The sequence below is a fragment of the Lepisosteus platostomus genome, chromosome 3, assembly GCF_059453375.1.
Source record: "Lepisosteus platostomus isolate fLepPlt1 chromosome 3, fLepPlt1.hap1, whole genome shotgun sequence".
NCBI classification, from domain to species: Eukaryota; Metazoa; Chordata; class Actinopteri; order Semionotiformes; family Lepisosteidae; genus Lepisosteus; species Lepisosteus platostomus.
Genome location: NC_142613.1, coordinates 20,729,752 through 20,753,050, shown reverse-complemented (window position 1 = coordinate 20,753,050; position 23,299 = coordinate 20,729,752). Strand labels below are relative to the sequence as shown.

General features: G+C 38.3%; 2 protein-coding genes across 4 annotated transcripts in view; one reads left to right on the top strand and one right to left on the bottom strand.

Annotated features, from left to right (window-relative positions):
- slc5a6a (solute carrier family 5 member 6a) overlaps positions 1 to 11,164 on the top strand; it is a 33,488-nt gene extending 22,324 nt beyond the window's left edge. For both annotated transcript variants that reach the window (XM_088624886.1, XM_088624887.1), the window contains 6 exons: positions 379 to 446; positions 774 to 860; positions 3,858 to 4,042; positions 4,953 to 5,056; positions 7,062 to 7,183; positions 7,755 to 11,164. In XM_088624886.1, the coding sequence (XP_088481012.1) occupies positions 379 to 446; positions 774 to 860; positions 3,858 to 4,042; positions 4,953 to 5,056; positions 7,062 to 7,183; positions 7,755 to 7,913 (725 nt within the window). In that variant the 3' untranslated portion in view covers positions 7,914 to 11,164. The remainder of the gene's footprint in view (positions 1 to 378; positions 447 to 773; positions 861 to 3,857; positions 4,043 to 4,952; positions 5,057 to 7,061; positions 7,184 to 7,754) is intronic.
- A 5,530-nt stretch (positions 11,165 to 16,694) lies between these two features.
- Positions 16,695 to 22,221, bottom strand: tcf23 (transcription factor 23). 2 transcript variants are annotated; one of them, XM_088624889.1, is made up of 3 exons: positions 21,919 to 22,221; positions 19,815 to 20,096; positions 16,695 to 19,038 (listed from the first exon to the last, which is right to left on the bottom strand). In XM_088624889.1, the coding sequence occupies exons 1-3, from the start codon at positions 22,039 to 22,041 to the stop codon at positions 18,898 to 18,900; spliced, it is 546 nt and encodes a 181-aa protein (XP_088481015.1). In that variant the 5' UTR covers positions 22,042 to 22,221; the 3' UTR covers positions 16,695 to 18,897. The 2 variants fall into 2 exon arrangements, with proteins under 2 accessions (XP_088481015.1, XP_088481016.1); XM_088624890.1 differs by having other exon boundaries at positions 19,815 to 20,113; positions 21,919 to 22,053.
- Positions 22,222 to 23,299: the final 1,078 nt, after the last annotated feature.

The window sequence follows — 23,299 nt, the reverse complement described above, 5'->3', positions numbered from 1 at the left end:
GCTATATTTTGAATTATTTTTAATATGAAGAGATATCAAGATGTTTGCTAACACCACATAGTGTAGAAGGAACTGAACGTTGTCAGAGGGTACAAGAGAAGTGGGAAAGCAGGTCCTTCTGGGCTTCATTAAGCAAATTTAAAACATGTTTCCAGCAGTACTGGAATAGCCAGCACCTAAGGGTGAGACACTCCTCATCCTCAGGGTGAGACACTCTTGGTCCACAGGGTCAAACTGCAGATTCCTAGGGGCTTTATTTAAGTTATTGCACAGCCTTCCAGTTTACTTTACACAGACCTGTCCCCTCTGAGCTACTGGGTTGCCGACTGCACAAGTCATTATATATCTTCTTAAAGTTGTCTGTTTCTCTTTTTTCAGCACTAGGGTATGGGCTCATTTGTTTAGGAATGGCCTATATTGCATCCCAGATGGGGTCTGTGTTGCAGGTAAGGTTCACATTAAAGTTGTGAATAGCAGAGTTTATATTAGTAATGTAAAGCAGATGCGATCAAAATGTTGCATGATTGAAGAATATAATCTAAAATGTAATTTTACTGTTTATAGTGTAGGAAAAAGTGCAATTTTTGAACATCAAATGTTGTTAGAATTTTCTAAATATAAAGGAAGGCTTGGATTAGGTTTCTTTATAAAGACTTTCTGTACGTACCTCACGTGAGATAGTTTCCCATGATTGAATGTAAATTTTGAATTCCAGTTGTGATCTCAGAATTTGGTGGTTGTACTGACCGATTCTCAATTCCCTTTCCTTCAAGGCATCACTCAGTATCTTTGGGATGATTGGGGGTCCTCTCCTTGGACTGTTCTGTCTTGGAATGTTCTTCCCCTGGGCTAACCCCACTGTAAGTACCAGAACATGTGTCACTATATTAACTTTTTCTTTTCTATGTTAAAAAGAATTATGGCTCTAGATGAGATTGCTATAACATACAACTTGTTGGAGCTTCTAATCTCACTATTCAGTTTTTCAGATCTCGGCTACTATAAACATAACCAGCCACAGTCCCACATGAGTATTACTCCTGTTCCAGCCTCCCTGCACTAGCTCCCACCGTTGTATTGGATTTACTTCATATTTATTCTCCTGACCTCCAAAACTATTATGCTCTATTTTGAAAGCTCTACTCTTTAATTTATGGCTTGCCATGTATCCCCATAACAAGATGCCACACACCGGTTGGTAAGGTAGTAAGACAGAAATAAACCTCAACTGTGGCTCTCTTGACTGCTATTCTCTATAGTGCTATAGCTGCTATAGCTAGCACTTTCTATGTTTCATTACAGAAATGCTGTTTTTTCTGTCTTGATGTATCTTTTCTGCATATGTGGTGTCACTTTATTGTAAAGTGCTTTGGGATATCCTGAAAGGCACTATATAAAATTATTATTATTATTATTATTATTATTATTATTATTATTATTATTATTATTATTATTATTATTACTCACAGCAGGGAACACACGCAGAGAAGCCAAACGCTGATTGTGTGATGATCATAGGTAATGTAAAAGTTGCAATATCTGATAAAGAAACCATTGCATACACCAAAAAGCTTTCCTCAACTGACAGTATTGCTACATAAGAAAATATAGTTCCACTTGAGATCTTATATATGGTCTTAAATAGATCTGATAGACAGAACGTAAGAACGGTCTGCAAATGATAGGGAACAATTCGGACCATCTTGCCCGTGTAGTGGTTTGGTAGCTGAGTGGATCTGCAATTTCATCCTGCCATTTCTTAAAGGGGTCCAGAGATTGGGCCTCAACAACCTGGCCAGGAAGCCTGTTCTTGATACCTCCTGCAGTTTGAGGAAAGAAATGTTTCCTGTTCATCCTAGATCCTCCTTTTTCCAAGTGTGACCTCATGTCCCCTCGCTGCTGAGTATGAAACAGTCCCATGGGTTGAACCTATCTATAAACCTTAGGAATTTAAATAAAAGGATGAATTCTCCTCTCAGTCTCATCTGTTCTAGATTGAAGACATGTAGTTCCCTCAAACTGTTCATATATGACAATTCCCTGAGAGCTGGGGTCATTTTTGTTTCTCTTCTTTTTACTCTTTATAGAGACATATCGTTTTTTCAGTGGCATAGTGACCAAAACTGAACACAGTATACCGAACTACTGTATACACATTTTTATTATTCTATTGTGGAGTTCATGCACTTCCCAGGATTTAAATTCCACACTTTCTGAACACTTCATTGTCTGACAGCTTGCACTGTCAGCATTTTGCAAAGTTTGGAAGAGAATGCATTGGTCAAACTACCCAATGAAAGCTACTTGAATTATTCAGTTTATCAGATTTGATATACTCTGTAGTTTGTTTTTCTGGACTTCTGGACATACTCTGTAGAAAATATACAGTAACTGAGTCAATCAAATTGCAACAAATGCTATTGGTACCAATACTAATATGTTGCAGTTGAATGCCTCTCAGTATAATAAACAGTAGACTAGTCCATTATGAAAAAAGAGGGTGTTCATAATAGTAATAATTCCTTGCACTTTCATCTAATTCTAAAGCACTTTACATTTAGGAGGAGTTTTAGAGTACAAGTCAAACAACCAATTGAGTTGCAGGCAATAAGACTGCTAAACAGCCAACCTGCAGCTCCTTTAGCAAATCACCTGTAATGGCTACATGGACCCACAGATGTCACTGTATTCAGCATAACTGCACTACTTGTATATACTGCATACACCATGGACACATAGCAGCTCTACTCATATTGAGTTTTATTCAATTTCTATTACATCTACTATTATGTAACCTTATTTTCATAACCTCAGTTTTGTGATTTTTGTGATTTTTGTGATTCTTGTGATTCTTGTGATTTTTGTGAGCTCGCGGTAAAAGACATTTCAATGCCACCAACTACTGCTGCATGCTGTATTGTTGTGCATTTGATAAATAAACTTTGATTTGATTTTGATTTTATTTTATTTGAATGATACGATCACTTTATTGGCCATATACAATTTCTTGTATTAGGAATGTGTCTTTTCACATACCCCAACTTGCTCTCCATGAGACACACAGACAGGGAGATAAGCTTGGGGTCCGAGCACAGGGTCAGCCGTTTATACAGCACCCCTGGTGCAATTGGGGTTAAAGTGCTTGCCCAGGGGCCCAACGGAGTAGGATTCCTCTGCCGGCCACGAAATACAAACCAGCAACCTTCCAGCCACAGGTGCAAATCCTTAGCCACAGAGCCACCACACCACCCAGGTCAGAGTTGTCATTGAGTCTGGCAAAGTGGCAGTTATACTGAATAGATTTAGTTAGTCTGTAAAACATACTTAACAGATCGTTAATTTGCACTACAGTGTTAATTGCAACTGCTTGAAATTTGGGAATTTTCACATGGGATTGTATTTTTAAGTAGGAGGTGTTTGCCCTTTATTTGGATTGAGTAGGCCAGGTGAAAGTGGATGGAGGTAGCCTACCCACTGCAGCTGACAGGGTATTTTCTCATGGTTCTGTAAGAGAGTCAGAGATGACTAGGTTTTGTTTATTTGCTTCCATCATCATAAAGCTAGGTAATTTAGCCATTCATGTGCAAAAATCTCCAAAAGGCCATTCTAAAGTGGGGATCTTACACATGTGAGCCAGCCCTGCCTACTACATCAGCAGGATCTGAACAGAGACATCTTTGAAAGGACTTAAAGCATTCAATTTCCTCTTGAATGTCACCCTGTAGTAAGCACTCACACATGAATTTATGACTGTGTTAATTTGTCCATCCATTTCTGTTCATTTTTCAGTTTATAATAAGTACTTTCAGTTGATTCTGCAATGTTGACAGTAAACACCTTTCCTGTCTCTTCTCCAGGGTGCTGTCACTGGCTTGGTGGCCGGCCTGGTCATGGCCTTCTGGATTGGCATCGGGAGCTTTGTGTCTCAGACTGTTGGCTCTGACCCCCTCCCTCCACTCAACACCACAGCCCTCCCAGACACTGGGAATATGACCACCGTTGCCATGACTACACTGGTGTCTGCCGTCGCCAACAAAGCAAGGCAAGAGGAGCATAAAGTTACATAAGATGAGGCCTGGCTTTCCCACTAATGATAATTAATAAAACATACACTTTATCTTAATGATTACTTAAAGCTTAGTTTTGAAATATAAGAAGTATAAAGGGACAAAATATTCCCCTGTTGCTACAAAGTAAACTTTGTAGACATAGAGGTTATTATGATTTCAGTGCCATAGTCTGAGTTTGAGGCAAGACCTTGAAAGTTAAAAGTAAAATGTTATCGGAGTGATGATATTCTATACTGTATCTGTAGCTACAGCTTTCCTTGAAAAAAGAAAACAGATGGTCTGCTATTGAGGTATAACCTCCTTATTGATACCTTCAGTATAAGATAGTTAGCTGATATTTTGGCATCACTAAATGTATAACTACCTGAGTGAGAAGGAGTGTTTCTTTGTAAAACAGAATAATAGGTTTTGTGTTCGTTTTTTGAAGAAACAGTGCACTAGTATTCCAATAACAATGTAAAGTTGTGATAGCTGATACATATTCCTTTAAAGTGTTTTAAACATTGTTTAGGAGTTAAGGACCTTGAGCCAGTTAGAAATCACATTGCCCCTAAGATATAGCTCTCTTTAAACTATCTAGGTCAGATTATAGTTCCCTGTAAAAGTACTTTAGAGAAGATCCTGTTTGTGATTAGGTCATGACCAAATTGGTTAGGGGATACAGTAGGAAAGGAATCAGGTCACAGAAGGTGAAAATCAAAATTAAAATTGTATCTACTACTTTCACTTTTTTTTTTGCTCCTTGTGAAGGAAATGTTACAGTTGATTAATTCAAGCCATAATGAGAAGTCATTTTACTTACTGTTGTAATGTAATGTGTTAAGCAATGAACAGGACTCAGAATTTGTGTTCCATCTGAAATATTCGCCTGTCTTTCTGCAGACCGACGGGACTTCAGCACTTCTATTCTCTGTCTTACATGTGGTACAGTGCGCACAACTCCACCACAGTGGTAATAGTGGGGCTGCTGGTCAGTTTCCTCACAGGTGAGTGCTGTTTGCTATGACTTGTGTCTAGCCACACACTCTGAACACAGGAATTTGTTGTTAAAGGCCACATTTAGTCAATATACAGTACCAGTCAAAAGTTTGAGTACACCTCCTTGAAACCATGTTTTTCATGATTATCTGTGCTTTAAACTGTATAAACTTAAACTGTCTATGAACACTTAATATTTAATTACATGATATATGTACTTATAATCTTAAGTGAACTGTATTGAAAATGTTAATTTTTCATTTTCAATAAAATGAACACCCAAAGCAAGTGGATTTCAGCCTGAAGCCCAGGTTAGTTAAAAGTCAGAAAGGTGTATAACATGGTGTTAGAACACTTAAAGAAGTTTAAAATTGTCTTTGTTAGATCTTCTCACAGTTAACAAAGCATGCTTCCTCATTTACCTTTTGTCACCAATTATTGGTAAACAGGTGAGGGTCCACGATTACTAAAAATGTAGGGAGCATGGGCAAAAGTTTGTCATTCCTGAATGTACATGGCAAAATTTGCTCAGATAGGAAGGGAAAAAAGACAGTCTATACTTACAGTACTTTAAGAAATGAAGGTCAATCTTTAAGACAAATTGCAAGAACTTTGCAAGTGTCAGTAAATGCTGTGGCCAAAACTATCAAATGATATGAAGAAACTGGCACTCATGAGGACCGAAAAATGTCAGGCAGGCCAAAGGTGTCCTCAGAATTAGAGATTAGGATCACAGAAGCTCACAATATAAGTGTGTTATGAGAATCACCAGATCCTTTTTTTTTCAATTCTGAAAAAGTTTTTTTTACAGTGGCACAGCAGATTTGTAAGGGAACAAAAATGATTTATACTGGATTTGTTTAAGAATGTACAGACTTCTCTTGAAGTTATGGAATCTTAGACATCCATGGTAAAAATGTAGCATCAATAATAATTACTGTCATTGTGTTCAAATTATTAGGTATATTAGTGTTACTGCCAGGACAGCCAATACTTAAAGTGTGAATTTGGGCTTTTGCTTCTTCGTAAGTGGTGAAACTGTTTGAAATGATCTACTGTAGATGGTTGCTTAGACATTTAGTACCAAAGATGGGATTCCTTGACAAGGATATCACTGAAAGGCAGTTCCAATTCCTCCAGTTTTTAAAGGCTTGCAAGAAAATAGGTGTATGCTACTGTTTGGCACATTTGTTGTTCAACTCTTCTCTCTTGTTTAATGAGCGACTATGATAATTAAAGTCTAATTTGTGAAATATGAGCGCTGACAGTGCTAAAATACTGACATAGTTTCAGTGAATATGTATCCCTGTAATAATTATACACATGTAGTTTCTTACCAAGTTGTGACACTGCTGGTGAGATGGTAAAGTAGGAGGTATCTTTTAATAGGTGTAAACGTAAAGAAGGGACATTAATCTTTGTTTATTGTGTGGCGAATCTCCAAACAAAGCAAACCAAAACTCGAGCTCCTCTTTGAACTCTAAAGTTCTTTTTCTCTTAACCTCTCTAGACATAACTGGACAGATAAGCTGCTTACTGCAACTAAAACTAAAAACTATCCACAGTTCATTTGTCAGTTATTGTTATGCTCCCTTCTCCCTCCAGCGCACAGCATAACAAAGGCTCTGCTCCCATCCTAGTTAGCTGAGGTCAACGGCCACTAGAAACCACTTGTCTTTGATCCAGTTGTCATCCTCCAATTAGAAGACTGTGGGTGGCAGGTCCTTGACTACAGCCTCCTGGGAAATGTAGTTCAGGAGGGATCTGGCATCAGAGTTCATACTAATAGTACATGAGTATGCATGTATTCATGATATTCCACATTAATTCATATTATTTTTCTTGTTAATCATTCATTTATAGTGACTTATTTAAAAACTGCCATCCCATAATGGAGGGACACCACACATTCCAGGATTACTGCTAAAAACTGTTCACAATATCTGATCTTTAAAAATTTGCCAGATTTAAGTTAACATTATATAATTGCCTGGCTCATGTCCTTGCATGCAGGTCCCATGAAGGAGAAAGATGTGACCCCTGGCACGATATACCCAGTGTTGGGCACCCTACTGTTCTTCTTACCGGAGCGGTACAGAGAGAAGCTGTGCTGTGTTACCACGCTGGAACGAAGGGTAGGGCTCTGGGAAGTGACTGCAGGAGGGTGAGCGGTGTGTTTTATCAGAAACTCACTTTCAGGCTCCCAATCCTGGTCCTGATTCCCCTGATTTTCCAAGAAAACTTCTATTCTCAGCCTGTTCAAATATACTTATGAGCTGTGTGGACACCGTTATCGGCAAATGAGTTCTTTTCTACCTTTTTGATGCAGCATTTACACACATTACCACTTAATCATTAATTTTGTTGTGTTTAACTACACAAAGTTAAAAGCATGCCAGGAAGAATAAGTAGCTTAACAAGATTACAAGATTTGAAAATTCCTTGTTTCAAAAATGTGTCTTGAATATTAACAATTTGAGTGGTTTTAGTTATTCAAACATACCTGAGCAACCTTTCTTTTCAGGAGTCTCCATTATGCATTATCCTCACACACATTGTGCAGACATTTGTGTATAAGCTGCTTTTGTACATATTCTGTCAGTTGTCACTAAGAAAGCCCTCTCTGGGAATCAGCTATTGAGAAATCACATAGAGCTGCGTTTTAGGAAACCAGACACATCTGTGGTTTGTTTTTCTGTGCTGCAGGCCAGTGAGCCCAGCGCCCAGCAGCAGCTGATGACACAGAAGACGAGCAATGGCAATGCGTTCTGTACCGAGGAAGACAAGGCCGAGGACGAAGACCTGGAGAGGCGCTTGGGGCCAGTGTGTCACTACACTTATATCGTGCATGAGACTGCCCTATGAGGCTGGCCAGGCACTCACTGTCTTGCAGGGAGCTCTTTGAATGAAAACTCTACTGTGAGCCCAGAAAGGACAGAGCTGCAGGGTGGAATGCTACAAGAAGATCTTGTCCACCTTTTACATACTTTCAACTTTCTCCTTTCTGGGAGATATCAAATACTGTCTAAAGGGGAATGCTGGAATAGAGATTCCCATATACTGTACCTGAGGTGAGAAGGACTTCTTAATCAGAAGTGGCTGAGCCATTATTCTTACCGTGCTTGAAAAACAATTCAGTATGAGGCATCTGGCCCTTCCTTTTCAGTGTAGTGTTTTACATTTCTTTTGATGAGTCTGGGTGTATGGCGCAAAGATGAAAGAAGAATAGCTTGAAAGAAATAGCAACTACAATTTTCCTTTTCTAGCTTCGCGGTCGGTAATGCTAAATGCTGCTGCAGTGGCATTGTCCACTGAACAAGAAAGCACAACAAGCAATGTCCCCATCTTAGGAGGGTGTAATTAATGAAGCAGTAGAAATGAGATCTGAAGACAGAGATCCTACACCCCCTTTCAGAGATGATATGGCAATAGCTTGAATTGCTTCCAGCTTCAAAAACAAAACCATCACTTATGTGTACAGGTAGGCGTAGTGGTCTGCAACACATCTGTAGATAGGAGACAGCTGAGTAATGGTGTTCTGTGTTATGGTGTGCATGGAATGTCTTTTTTCACTGTGAGAAAATCATCAAGAGCCAGGGATGCTTGAGGTACTATTAAACCTCTTTCATGCCATTATCTGGCACTGAGGGACTGTGTCTTTTTAAAGCATACCAGCTTCTCATTACTGCACCTTACTATTCAGAGCTAATAGGTGAAAACTAGTTAAAACAATACTGCATATACTACTCCATGTATTTCTGTCATGATTATTACCAAATGTCAGTGTCATTCCCACGGTAAATGTTTTAATTCCAAAGGCCCTTCATTATGGGTTTTTTATCTGTAACACAAATATAGATCCACATTTTCTTTATGATAAACCATGAACATGGTTCTTTTGCTGTGCCAAATGATGAAGTTAAACTAATTGAATTGTTCAGGTCTTCCTGAATTGCCATATAACACTTGAACAAATTAGTGTTTTTCAAGAGAATGTTTTTTTCAATGAAATTTTATATTGCCTATGGAAACACCAGTTTCAGACTGTCACGTAATGTGCTTTAAAATATCCAACTGGATAAGGTGGCCAATGTTCTTAGTCTATTTCTGGTAGCTTCTTAAGCGGGAAACTTCATATTTCATAACTTGGTGTATCTTAGAAAATACTTTTGAATCTGCTTCTATAATACGGCTTGTTCCAAATACTGTGTAAAAAAGTGCCTCTCATTTCTAGTACATGTCTGTCCATTTACAGAAGTGAAAATGAAACAAATTTAGTTTCTGTTACCTCTTCCTTGAACAAAACTGACAGGTTTTGACATTTTCACGAAATGTCACAATTTTCACAAAAGTAAGATCTAGCAGTTGCATCCTGTTAAGACAATCTTCTTAATCACTTGTACTTGGTACTTCTGTATCACTCAACAGCCTCTATACAGGTGTGATTTCCATGTTTTTGCTGAAAGCATGTTTTAGTATCCTTGCATAGCCAGGATATCACTTGCACACTGCAGATTATGTGCATTTCTTCTGCATGCAATTTTCATCACTAGCCATACCATGAATATTCATTCATTATAGAATTATTCCTGGAGATTTACATTCTTGGAATGTGTCTAGGTTTTCCACCAACATTATAGACTAATTGAGACATTTGTTGTCTTGCTTCCTGTTAGTGGTTTGTGTGCTTCCATACTATAGACAGAAGATTTTAGTGATGTTTCAGTATCTCTACTGCTTTTGATTGGTCAGTGTAATTCTGCGTGTCTATGTTGGTGCTCTGTGCTATGTATTGTGTTGGCAAGATTTGCCTCCATGGAAAAAACAAACATTTATCTAAAGCAACAAAGTGAGCATTTCTAAATCTTGACTTCAGGTTTCCTTCTATATGAAATTCATTCATGAAAGAATGAAAATCTAATCATTTTGAGAGAGATCTTTTGTGACAACAGCTTGTATCCAGTTTATGTTTTTATTACATACAGTAGACTAAGTATTATGTGCTAGAAAAAAGGACCAGTTCATTTTTCTTTTCTTTTGTACCTGAGATTACTTGAAAATGTAAGGTGGTCTATTTAACTGCCTGGAGAACTTGAAAGAGTCTGCTGGCTTAACTGAAGATTTAGAGTAAACGTGTATACTTTTTTTAAAGAAGTAAAAAAACTCTTATTTAGAAAAAAAGGAAATTGTTGTAAAGGCATTGTGATATTTGCACTTATAAAAACACTATGAAGGGTAAGGGGATTTTTCCTGTCAAGAAAAGAGAAATTAAACCAGATCATCTTGTGCTGCAAATCACTAATGCAGAACCAAATCAGTAAATCAGTGCTGGATACTTGAATTAGTCAAAAGATAGAGAAAGTGTGTAATTTAAAAATAAAAATGTCATATTTGGTATATCATGAGTGGTGTAAATGAATTAGGAGGATGATGCTGTGGTGAGAAACCTGCCTAAAACTTTTTTTTCTTGGTTAATCAAAAATGGAATTTACTGGTTAGTAATCAGTGATTTGTTGCAAATGATATGGAGTTAAATAATATGTGATGTTGCCCTACTTAACATTCCAAACAAATGCTAGTTGTTTTATCTAGCATTTCTCCATTCTATGAAAAAGTGCCTTTGTTTGACTTTTTGCTTGTTTTGTAGTTTTGGAGCCACTCAAAAGAAATGTTACTGAAATTTAGCCAAATTATTAAATTTATTTATTTTCAGGAGGCATGGTTCCTTAGAGTCCACAACAATGTGTGCTGGGCTTTGTGCTCTGTCCAAAGTCCAATCTTCAAAATTGGACTTCATAACGGTGGCACAGCCAGAGCAGTTTTCTAGACACTGTGGGTCAGCTGACGTCTTTGTAATTGATCTGTGCGTCTATATTTAGAGTGTTACATCTTATTGAATTGGCTAGTAAATACCCGAACAGCGATGATGGCCCTAAAATGTTGACCTGACTAGGTCACATGGCTAAATCTGATGTACAGAAATCCACAGATGGTCTTGGGTCATTTTACCTGTAAGGCAAAAGGAGTGCTTTTCAAAACAAACAAAAAAGCAGTGTATAAATTGCTTCAAGATTTTGTCTGATAGTGCTTTCAAAATAAAGTGTTTAAATATCTTGGCTTTGGGTTATGTTACTGTTCGATTCAATTTTCAGTTCCATTTCACTGCATCTCTTTACACAATGTACCCCCAACTTCGTGTACAGCTCAACTCACATGTTGGACAACAAACGTACATTCTGTTTCTTACAACTAGTCTGTTTGGTAAGTAGTGTGTGACAAGGAAACACAAAGTAAGGACCTTGTGTCATGGCATTCTGTGTTAGGTATTGAAGGTGCTTCTAAAGTTAGATGACCTAAGCTTGGTTCCCAAGGACATGACCTTTGATAATATACACCACAGAACATAGACATCACCAATGACCACCCAAGAATGCATACAAGCTACATTGGACACAAATGATGATCACACTGAGCTGTTGTTCCACCAAATGATGTGTACTATCATCACCCATCAGAGCCTACCACCATGTTTCCAACTGCATGTGCACCAAATTTAAATGCATCACAGTGCACAGATTTTATAGTACTGGTGCCAACCAACTTAATAATTGCCTTGTGTATTGAATAAAGAACATGTATATAGAAGAAAGGAACAAGTAATAGGTTTATTCCATGCTGAAAAAAAGAAGAAAGAGAACACAACGTTTCGGCCGTGGAGCCTTCTTCAGGTGTGAATATAGAAGTACAGCAATGTGGCAGCACAAATACTGCAGTTCATTTAGTCACACCTTGGGTATTTATTGAACATCATCAATTTATGGCCACAGTTTAAATTCAGAATGCATTGGAAGTCCAGTTCTCCAGCCTGAGATGTATAGTATCAGTTTTTACTCTCCTCTCTATTCCAGCGAGTTTCAATACCCATAGATCTAGTTTGTCATATCACTGGCTATTATTAGACCAAGCTGTGACAAAGCCTGGAAGAAAACTAGGAAAAAGGTAATGACAGTTTTTAATGGTGCTTTATCCGAACACTTTTAAAAGTTTCTGTGTCAAAGTACATCACTTTTTGTTCATGTATTTTTTTTGTATTGGCCCTACAGTTTAAGGAATCATTCTTGATATTGTTGTAGAGTAGAGAGAAGCAAAGTGGAGCAGCGGTTAGGGTTCTGTATCCATAACTAGGAAGTAAAGAGTTCAAGTGCCAGGTGAGACACTGTTGTTGTACCTTTGAGCAAGGTACTTCCTCCTCATTGCTCCAGTAAAATACTGCATACATGGAGGCAAATATAATTTGCTTTGGATAAAAGCATGAGCCAAATAAAAAAATAGATATTAGTACCTATATAAATATTCAGTTTAGAGTATTTACAGCACAGCGAGAAAATAAATTGGTATTCAACAGGACAAACGCTATTTGCTGTATAACATGATATCCTTTGAAATTTGCATCAAGATTTGATGAGAAGTGCTTCAATAACTTTCACAGATGACTTTTCCTAACTGTTGCATATCACAAAGTACTTAGTTACAGCTCCCTCACTGCTCAGACAATTCTGGTCTGCTCTTCCAAAACCAAGAAGCTTTAGATATGTTTGTGGTGTTGATTTTATGCCAAGCCTTATGGTACCTCAATATTTCCATCTGTAAATTGAAATGGTTTTATGTAGTCAGATTGGCCGACATAAGTAGAGCACCACTGAAAAGTCCATGTTGGAATATTCTGAAAAAGATGGAAGCTTTAACTTCTTCAGACACTCATTTCCTAGTTCATATCATTGACGACTATTTTTAAAAGAATTACTCGCTAATTGATAAAGGATGTGGAGGCTGAAGAATGAAATGCAAGGTTTTGCAAACCTCGACAAACCATTGGCGACAGTAGTCAAGGATTCCTTTTTACTGAGCAAGGAATTACAAGAAGCTACGACACAGGGAAGTGGGTGGGATTTTTCTGGAAACCTTTCCGTCACCATTCCCCATGTTCTCCCTATTCCATTTTTTCATCCATAACTCATCTCTCTGTCTTTATACTCCCCTGGGAAGACGTTTATCAGCACCGGCAAACACATGATCCCTTTCTGGGTCTTTGTGGGTTTTTTTCCCAAACAGTTACAGCCAGGTCATGCTGCTCCTCCATTCCCTTGGCCATCTTCAGGACTCTTGGCTCCAGTCACTGAGACACACTGTACTCCTTTATCAACAGCACAGTCTGGCATCATTGGTGGTCAGTTTAACAAGTATAATGCCTTTATTTTAACTCTAAAACTACTAAAGCAGTATTTTTGATGACCTATTGTTTTGTGTATTTGTGTACTAAGAGCCTTCTTCCCTCACCACAAGTTCTATTCAGCTCCCAAAAACACACACTAGTATTGTTCAAGTGCCCTTTTTATTTTCTAATGATTACAACATTTAACACTACCCAACATCCAGAGCACATTATACAAAAACTCCAAAGGACACCTGGCCAGCACAAGTACCCCATTGGAGCCAAGTTACCAAACCCAGATGCGACAGAGGAACAGTCCAGCACTATTATTCTCCAGAACCTGTTCTGGTCAGTAACTTAGCGTGCCTCCTTAAGCAAAGAAACAGTGAAGACTTCTGTCCATTTATTTAACACTTACAGATCTGTGCACTTCAACCAAAAGAATGTGTGAGTGCATTGTAAAGCTCAGAGTCAAGGGAAGCGAATGAGTGTACCTGACTTCATGATAAAAAAAGGTCACTTCAAAGTAATGTAAAGCCTCTGGCAAAAAAAAAACCAGCCACATCAGTAAAGATATTATTGCAAGTCTAATAATAATAATTCCTAACACTTTTATAGCATTTTTCTGGACACTCCACTCAAAGTGCTTTCCAGTAATGGGGACTCCCCTCCATCACCACCTGGATGATGCAATGGCAGCCATAGTGCGCCAGAACGCTTACCACACATCAGCTATTAGTGGGTAGGAGAACAGAGTAATGAAGCCAATTCATAGATGGGGATTTTTAGGAATGCCAAGGGGAAATTTGGCCAGGATGTTTGGGTAACTCCCCTACTATTTTTGAGAAACACCCTGTGATTTCTGATGACCACAGAGAATCGGGACTTATGATATCAGCACCAATCTCAAACCACCCCAAATACCATCTGTAGTTATAGTGTTTCAGAGGCTTGCCAATCCCTCAGTTCCTGGGCCTTTACTGACTTTTACGTTTTCATTTCTCAACTTCTAAAGCAGATCCCTCTTAGCCAGTTTGTCTTCAGTTACTGTTTAAGCACAGCAAACAAGTGAAATGCTGTATTCACTAGAAAACAAACAGGGCACTTACCCAAAGCTAGTGTGTGATTCTGGGAGTTGAATAGAACCTGTGGTGGGTGAAGAAGGCTCGTAGCACCCGTGATAACTTCTAGGTGTTGTAGTCATGTAAAACACAAAAGTAGCCCCTGCATTTAGGGGTCACAATTCTGGGTGGCATTTCCTGTCCTCATCCTCCATCTGTGCCTCCCCAGCCTGTCCTGTTTGTCCTCACACACCCTTTAAAACTAGGAGCGAAGCTGTTGCTTCAGTAAGATTTAAATGAATTGGATAGTGTCCAAACAAAGAATATAATGAGTTGAAGACACAAAAAGTTTCTTGAATTCTAAATAAAGGAAAAACCAGACTTACTGGCAGAAGTGATTAAATCCATGTATGATAAGGGAAATCTTTTTTTTATTTCAACTTTTCTTCCAGTTGCAATGTCAGCTGAGGGCACGGACTATGTAGGCAAAAACGGCAAGAAACCCAAGTTCTGATATTTGGCCAGTAAGTGAACTTAGTAATAGTTACTGAATACTAGGCCTAGGACACTGGGCCAAAACTAAGATAGACCATACTTAGAGCTCATTTGAGGCTTTCCCAGTACAGATCAGTGTTTGGATCTGGGGAAAAAACCCAGATACATGTAATTATCCCTTCCAATTGCTCTCATTTTGAAGAGCTTGTTTTGCATTTGTGTTTATCTGAGAAATGTTTTCCAGGGAAGTCAACCCAAGTGCAAATATTCTGATATAATTTCCATTTGGACAATGCCACTCCCCTGTAGTTGATCAACATTATGGAGTTGTTAAACTTATTGAATACAAGTTGTAGCAAAAGAAGAGCTAAACACAGATGACTGCTGAGGAACTGATTTACTTCATGAGGAATTCTGTTTTTTAGGGAAAGATTAGTGTGCTTTTTTCCTATTAATTGTGAGTGGTGATATACAGTAATATTACATAACTTTCTTTCTGGAATTACAAAAATAATAAAATAAGTTCTAAGTACCCCTTATATATTTGGAGATATATTTACTGGCTAAAAAATACTTACAGTGTATTCTTCAAATCCTTCTTATTGGAGAGGCTTGAATAACATTGCTGTTTCCAGCTGAGAATCAGGTTAGTCCCCCAGTGTCACTCACTTGAGAATTTCTCAGGGCCTTATTGAAATACACTCTAGACATTCTAGACACTGTTCTGATAATTTGTTTACTGTGTTCCTCAGTTGGGTTATTAATAGCACCAATGATGAAATAGTTATTAATGGTATTAATAACACCAAGTGTAGGGTCTGATCTATGTCTGGTACCACAGGAAAAGGTTGGCAATCTTGTTTGTTTCATTAACTATCCTTAACTGTGCATTTACAGGGAGTCAAAATGATCAGTATTCCAGTTTAGTCACTATTATCAATCACACCCTCTTCAACTGATATTAAGTGCAAGAATTGCTTGTCAAGACTCATCAACTCTATTTAAGCATTGCTTAAACTAAAGACCAGTTTTCTAAATCCATGTATTTTCCCTTAGTAACCTCTGTATTAGCAGTAATGCCCTTAGAGGTCTCTTTTTAAAAAAATAAGAACAGGCATGCTTATCAGGCTGCCAGACAGATTTATGGAGTTAGCCTTGAGTGCAGTACATTTCACTATGGAGCAGAGCCCATGTTGCTCAAACTGGAGAAAAATAGCAGCCGTTAGGTCACATGGCTTAACCCCACAGTGTGTCCTGCCAAAGAAGCTGTCTTTCCCACTGCCTGTACACAGGTGCTCTCACTTGACTTGTGGAGCAGGATTCAGCCCTTTTACCAGTTATTATCATTGACACAGACCTCCCAGTCTGACTGGATTTTGTGCTTCACAATTTGTGTTAACATTTTATTTGATTAAGTTATTAATACACATTAAGAGCTGTATGTTTTTAAACACTCTGTCCCACGTATTCATACATTTTCCTGTCACACAAAATAATCTAACAAAAGAAGCTAACATTTTATCACATATGGTATGGCTTTAAGAGCTGTCATAGTATTCAATTCAAAATGGAACTCTTAATTGTTTATTTAGTTTTTGACCTTGTGTTCAGCTTAGTATTGTTAATGTCTTTTTAAAATCATTATTTAATGTGCCAAAGACAGACCTCTGTTTTGTCAAATTCTTTCACGGCTGAAAAGATTTTAAATATTTTAAATACAAGTTGCCAGTATTGTTATTTACCAGTATCAGTATCATGTTTTCATTGTCTTCTTTTAAAAACATAATTTTTTCATAAATAAATAACCAACACTAAAATGTACATTTCGCACAAGAAACATTTCCCTAGTTTTCCAAGAAACCAAGTGAGACAAAAATAACATTTCATTAGTTATTTTACTGTATGGCTTTCTTTTCAGTAACATGAGCATAAGGGTGTTATATTAATTTCAAAGGCTGAGATTTTGCTTAGGCAATATTCAGAAATGCATTTCTTCTTTTCACAAAGCAAGGCACTTAATGAAATGAAGAAAACAGAGAAACTAGAATGTCTTGTTAATAAAACAGTACTTTCAAAGTGCACAAATCTGTCCAGCGAGGCATAGGTCTTAAAAAAAAATCAGGATTCTTTAACCTTCGGCAAAACTGCTTATTACAGAGAGAAAAGTGTGCCAAAAGTACACATAACATGCCTCCCTACGCATTTATCTTTGAAAAGATTTATGGTTGTAGAGTCTAAAACCAGAGCATCCAAACACAAGCGAAATATACTCTTGATAAAGATTCAACAAAAATTGGCCAAACAGAAAACTTTTGGTTTTAATTATACAGCATGTTTATAACTCAGTGGCCGACAACAAGCCAGTAAACGAATAACATACTGAAGAGCAACACAAACCAAAAGTACAGTCAGTATTTTTATCATATCATGAGTGCATTTCTACTCTGAAAAATACTACCCTCATCACCGTTTCATCAAGATGTATTTCACAATACATGTGAAGTTGGTATGTACAGCATATCCTTAACCTCCTAAACTAAGTTTTCTTTGTAATGGAGGACTCCATGTCCAATCATCTACTGCTCATTTAAGGAAATGGAGAAAGAAACTACAAGAGAGCAGGAAACTCGTCTTTTGGCCAAACGCTGAACACATAATTGGAACTTTACTCAAGTAACCCTCAGGTTTCGCATATTTTGCCAGCAGTATTAGTAAACACATGTAACCAGCTCATGCCCTGGAATGACTTCTGCCCACCTGGGTCTAGGAAAGAGCAGGATCTAAAAGAGTTCTCTATAGAGGGCAAAGAAAGGAATCCCAATCAAAGAACCAATTACTGCATTAATCATTACCATCTATCCATCATCGGAAACCTGCTTCTTCCTGGCAAGGTGAACAGCTTATATCTGGAATTTATCCAGGAGGTACTGGACCCAAAAGTGGAACCAGTCCCAAACTATGAGTGGGACAACATCCATTGAAATTACCAGGCCAATTTCAAATGAACCTAATCTGCATTTCTTGTGGGGGGGAAGCATGAGGACCTGAAGAGAGCCCATGTGAGAGCATGCAAATGGCCTAGTCTGGAATCAAACCTCAGCTCCAGGATTTACAAGGCAGCAGAGTGACATGCCCCACCCCTGCGCCTCCCATTGCAATCCGTCTGGAGCACAAAGGGTGACAAGAACACAAAATCGGGAGACACACCACTTTAGTTATGACTTCAATGTCTGGTCAGTTAATTTTAATTAAGCCATTAATCTGCATTGTTAATTCATGTCGATTACAGCTGGGTACTTGAAGATATTCAAAAGGATTAGCTAAGATTGTTTTTGTTGCAAACTTAAAAAAGCATTGTAAATGGATTATTCGGTGCCAAGTGTGCTTAGAACAGCATGAATACCTTTTTCTAAAATCCTTACTAAATAGGTATTAATACTCCAGCCCCATATTTATTTACATATGACTCCACACTTATTTACATGGCAACTCATACACTTCTCAAATTTTTAGTGACCTATCCTTTTGTGTCATCATTCTGGAAGTAACAGAAATCTCAAAAACAGGCAAAAAGAACACAATCTCTTCATTCTTGTGCTGAAATTAGGGAGGAATGTGATAAAAGTATTTTAAATCTTCAATGGTATTCACAAACTTAATCCAATGGATTACTCTACATTAACTAACTTCTAATTGTGCCCTTGTGTTCACTGCTGACCATAAAATAATCCATTGGTTTGGTTTAAATACACCGTGGAGGAAGAGTATATATAAGACTGAAACATATTGCTGAACTGTCAGTTAATGGCTGGATGAGATCCTTAGGTCAATAAATCACCAGCACGAAGGTTCATGACTGATAGGCTCCTGTTTATAACCTTTTTATATTCTTGTTTATAAAAATGTGAGGAGAAATATTTGTTTCAGAAATTAAAAAGAAGCAGCTGACAAAAAATGCACCAAATGCTGTTACTAGCTCGGCACAGTCTTTCTGAATAATTCCAAAAAATAAAGCGGGTATAAATACTGTGATTATAATATGAAGATGTCTTCATCAAAGCCAGATAGTCAAAAAGATTGCTTATGGTATAGGATGTGACCCAGGGTCAGGGAGTTGTAAGCAAACATCTTCTTCTCCAGAGCACTCCTTCTGACTTGTTTGGACCACCGTCAATAATTCTTCCATGCTCCCACAGTACAGGAGAGACCTCATGGGCCACTTCTGCAAAGCGAAAAGCACCAGATGATAATTTCTTTACATGAACATGAAATGAGTCTTTAGCAAAAAACAGATTGGTTTCATGCTGTATTCAGCTAACAGAACAGCAAAGAAGAAGTTAAGAGACTTTCCCCGAGTGTAATGTTATGAGCACGGCAACATACTCCAAATAAAACTAAAATCCAGGTGACCACATGCCTGCATGAAAATGAGAGAAACATCTGAACAACTAAAGTTTCTGAAGATATAGTTGGAAACTTAAACACTCACTACTTCACACTACTCACATTCCGCACAAAGGTTGAATAAGATAGAAATGTCACATGTGGAAAAATATTAATGTACAGTAGTTAAGAAAATGTGGGTCTGGTTGAGAAAAATAGTGTATATATGACATAAGAAACAAAATCATTGAGGCCAATCAGATCAAGCCAAATGTATTCTCAGAGGTTTCTAAAGAAGACCAGCACTATTATGGGGGTGTCACACCCCCTCCACTTTGAATTGGCACTACTTCCATTTGTTGTAGTATTGTCTACATCTGTTCTGGTGTATTATCCCCTCTGCAATTTCACTATTAAATGTACGATAATTTCATTATCATCTCATTTCATTATTTCATTGTCATCTTTTATTTTATTATTTGCTTGAACTTGAATTGATTTGAAAATGGTGAGAAAGCAAAACAAGTGTGCAGATACTCAATTGGGAAGCAAATAAAACTTCTCTTGAGGTCGTCTAGAAACTCATAGTTCGTATACACTCAAGCTTTGACTGACCTTGACTGGATGAAGATATCCTTGTGCTCTTGGGGGTAGATGCTGCTCTGTAGGAATTCTTCCCTGATCCAGAGTCTGAGTCAAATGGGCAATGTAGTTAGTGGCCAAAACCAGGATGTCCAGTTTAGAGAGTTTGGTGTCGGGCGGGACTGCAGGCAGGGCGGCCTGCAGGCTGTGAAAGGCCTGGCGAAGGTTTCGCACCCTGCTTCTCTCCCGAGCAGCATTCTCAGGAGAGTGCTGAGGCCTGCTCAGTTTTTCCTGGGGCTCAAACCTATGCTGAACCTGCAGAAATAACAGACCTTGAAAAAAAGAGGTTTGACTCTATTTTATGACAAAACGATCGAATGATCATGATCATCGTTGTGACCCTTACCAGGAATAAACATTTTTCTTTTAATGTGCAGATGAATGATCAGTCATCCTGAATTTTTTCACATTCAGGATATTAGAATGTCATAATTGGTGAAGCATATACAGTATACAGACATATTTGTTCCTTCTGGAGGCTTAACTAAGATACCTGAGGTAGGCTTGCCAGCAGTTGAGCCTTCAACCTGCTGGTGACTTTCATAGTAGACTCCCTGTTGATCAACCACTTAATAATCATAATGAATTTTACTTATGTTATGTCTGTTCAAAAAAATTTGATAATAACTGTGAATCTGAGGAAGGTACAGTATAAGTGATAAGTCTTTTGCTGAGTATGTTAAAAGTCATTCTCCATTTCAAAAGAAAATAGAGAACCAGTTTACCATGGTCTGGTTTAATAGTGTCAGACGGAAGAATCTGTAATGCCGCTATTTAGGCAGAGTACAAGAGGCAGTTTGCCCTTGCACACACTGCCTGAGTAATATTTCTCTTCCACTGTGGGTCTATACAGTGTATGCACATTTCCAGAGGCAGGCAGTACTAAAGTCTTTCCCATGTTCTGATTAACTGAGAGATGACACCCTTATACAGGACCCTGTTGTGTGACACAACAGCACATTTACTTTCACATTTGCAACACACAACTGCAGAAAATTCTGCAATTCTATTCCTGCTCTATGTTATCTGAAGATACCTCAGAAGAATATGGACATAAGCTTCCCTGTCATCCACAGCTATAGAGTCCATAGCAACCTGAGGCTGTCAGTAAATATCATTTAATACCTAAGAAACAGCTGTGGCAAATACTTGTTTTCCATCGTGTATAGCTTTTCAAAGATATAATCAGGGGTGTGCCCATTGAGATACCAGGATCTACAGTCAGTCCTTCTCAGCAGCTGTGGAAGACATACAGTATAGTGGACAGACTTCTTTTCATGAGATACTGTATTATCCTCACCCTTCCAATTACATGGCAAAGAAACTGATTTACATTCAGAGTGGACAGGAGGACCACAAGGAACAGTAAGGAATGTTAAATGTAAGAAATTATCATCCTTGAGGACAAATCAGATGGAAAAAATAATTTCAAAAAGTTCTTGTGTTCTCATTTTGGCAAAGGATGCATACCTGATAAGAACTGCAGGCACTTGAAAAACATTATAAATGAGTATAAAATGAATATATAAAGGACACACAATAGAAAAGTGACATTTTAATGAAATGAAACTCTGCTGAAACAACAACAGAATAATAGTAAAAAAAAGTGCACAATGGTTTAACTAATGGATACAATTAAAAATGTATGACAGAACAAAGATTGAAAAAGGCTACGTTTTAATCGCACAGCATCTTTGCTCAATTGTGATGTAAACGAATATAAAAGAAGAAGGATTAGTTCTCCATATATAATGAAACTACTCTCCAGGTTATGAAAGTGTCCCGAGATACCCACAAAATCTTTGAATGTATATATATGAATGAATAAAACAGGTTACACCTGCTTCAAAAGAGCATGCCAGGAATAGAAGGTAAGACATAAGTAACAGATTGTGCTTCTGGTTTCATTTGAACTGTAACTTCTCTCATCCACTTTTCCCATCCTTTTAACTGAAACCTATCATCTAGGCATCCTTACAGTCTCCCACCTCTCTCCACATAATCCAACTGCCTTCAATTTTTCTGGCTGAAACCTCTCAGTGCAGCCAAGATCCTGATTTGCCAGGAGTTAACTCACCCATTTTGCTGGGTACCTTTGAGGAAGTCTGTGTCTGTGCTGCAGTCCCTTGTTACCGGGCAGCTCGTCTGTGCCCAGCTCTTTCCAAGCTGTCTGGGTCATACCACTCAGCCTCTCAGCCATAGGTACCTCTTGAACCTCCAAGACTTCAGGCCAGCAAGGCCGAATAAAAACAGATCACAACCACGGCGCACAGCAAAGCCTGGGACCCCTCCCTAATGAAACAGCTTCATTCCACTGCTCGTGATGCTGTGTGAGCCGTTCCTTTCCCTCCCTTGCCTTATCTGGTGAGGTAATGAGGGGATCTTCAAGCAACCCTTATCTCCTGAGCCACCCCCTCTCTCCCTCCCCCGGGCTCTCTCTGCCAAGGGAGCTGCCTCGAGGGAATTGCGGACCATCCAGAGGCAGGATATGGAGCTTGGGAAAAACAGGAGGCTGACGGGACCAGCAGCTGGAGCCTCTTACCACTCGTTGACATTCATTTAAACGGTGATCACAGCCTTTTCAGCTTTAATAGCAAAAAGGACAATAAGTGTTAACTGGACACCCAACCTCTCTTTTCCATTATCTTGCATACTCACATAATTTAAATGCACTTATAAACCAAGAGTCTACCCCTTCTCCTTCTGTGCATGTGATATTTAACAGGTGATTTGGGCCTGACCAATCATGTAGGAAACCCAGTTCTCAATATAGTGCTTTTATCGTGATTTATTGCTTTAGCATCGTGTGAGAAATACTTCTTTGATTTTTTTAAGGTTTGTGATCAGAGTGTAACTTGACAGACAATTGTTTCAAGTGATACCAGTTTAGTAAAAGCAGTGGCAGTCCTCGCTTCTTGTGGTCAGAAGTCCTACTCCATCACTTTAACATCTTACTCTCAGAAAAATGACCATGAATTTCAATTTAATTCCTAAAATGTTGAGGAATGCCTTTCTTGCAGACAAAGTGGTTTGTCCTTTCCTGCAAATTGATTTCACCTCACACTGACCCTAGATAGATTGTGTCTACTGTTTCATACAATATGCTTTTACAAAATATTTTCTCCAGATTCAGACATACTAATAATAACAAAAACCAAGATTTAGTGAAAGGTAGTTAATACCAAATTATGATGCTCCTGTGGGGTGATCTCTTTTTCTATCTTGGACATTCCTGAAATGTGATGGCATGTGACATACAGGTTAGTTAAAGGTTTATCACACTAAGTGATGCACAACTCTGGGTTCCTCAACAGCTGCACAATTGCGAGAAAATAATGCCATGGTCCTACCTGCTGGCAGAAAGGTCTTGGTTCTGGAAGCATTAATTCAAACAATTTATAAATTAAGTTCAGAAATGCATATGTCCTGGGTTGGTCATAGCTCTTCCCAGAGTTTGT

Bases quoted from the DNA above. Each gene is read 5' to 3' on its own strand.
- tcf23 (XM_088624889.1), bottom strand. From the start codon at position 22,041: ATGGCTGAGAGGCTGAGTGGTATGACCCAGACAGCTTGGAAAGAGCTG. The intron at 20,097-21,918 runs GTGAGTTAACTC...TTATTTCTGCAG, and splicing joins AAAGGTACCCAGCAAAATGG to GTTCAGCATAGGTTTGAGCC. The intron at 19,039-19,814 runs GTCAGTCAAAGC...TTCGCTTTGCAG, and splicing joins GATATCTTCATCCAGTCAAG to AAGTGGCCCATGAGGTCTCT.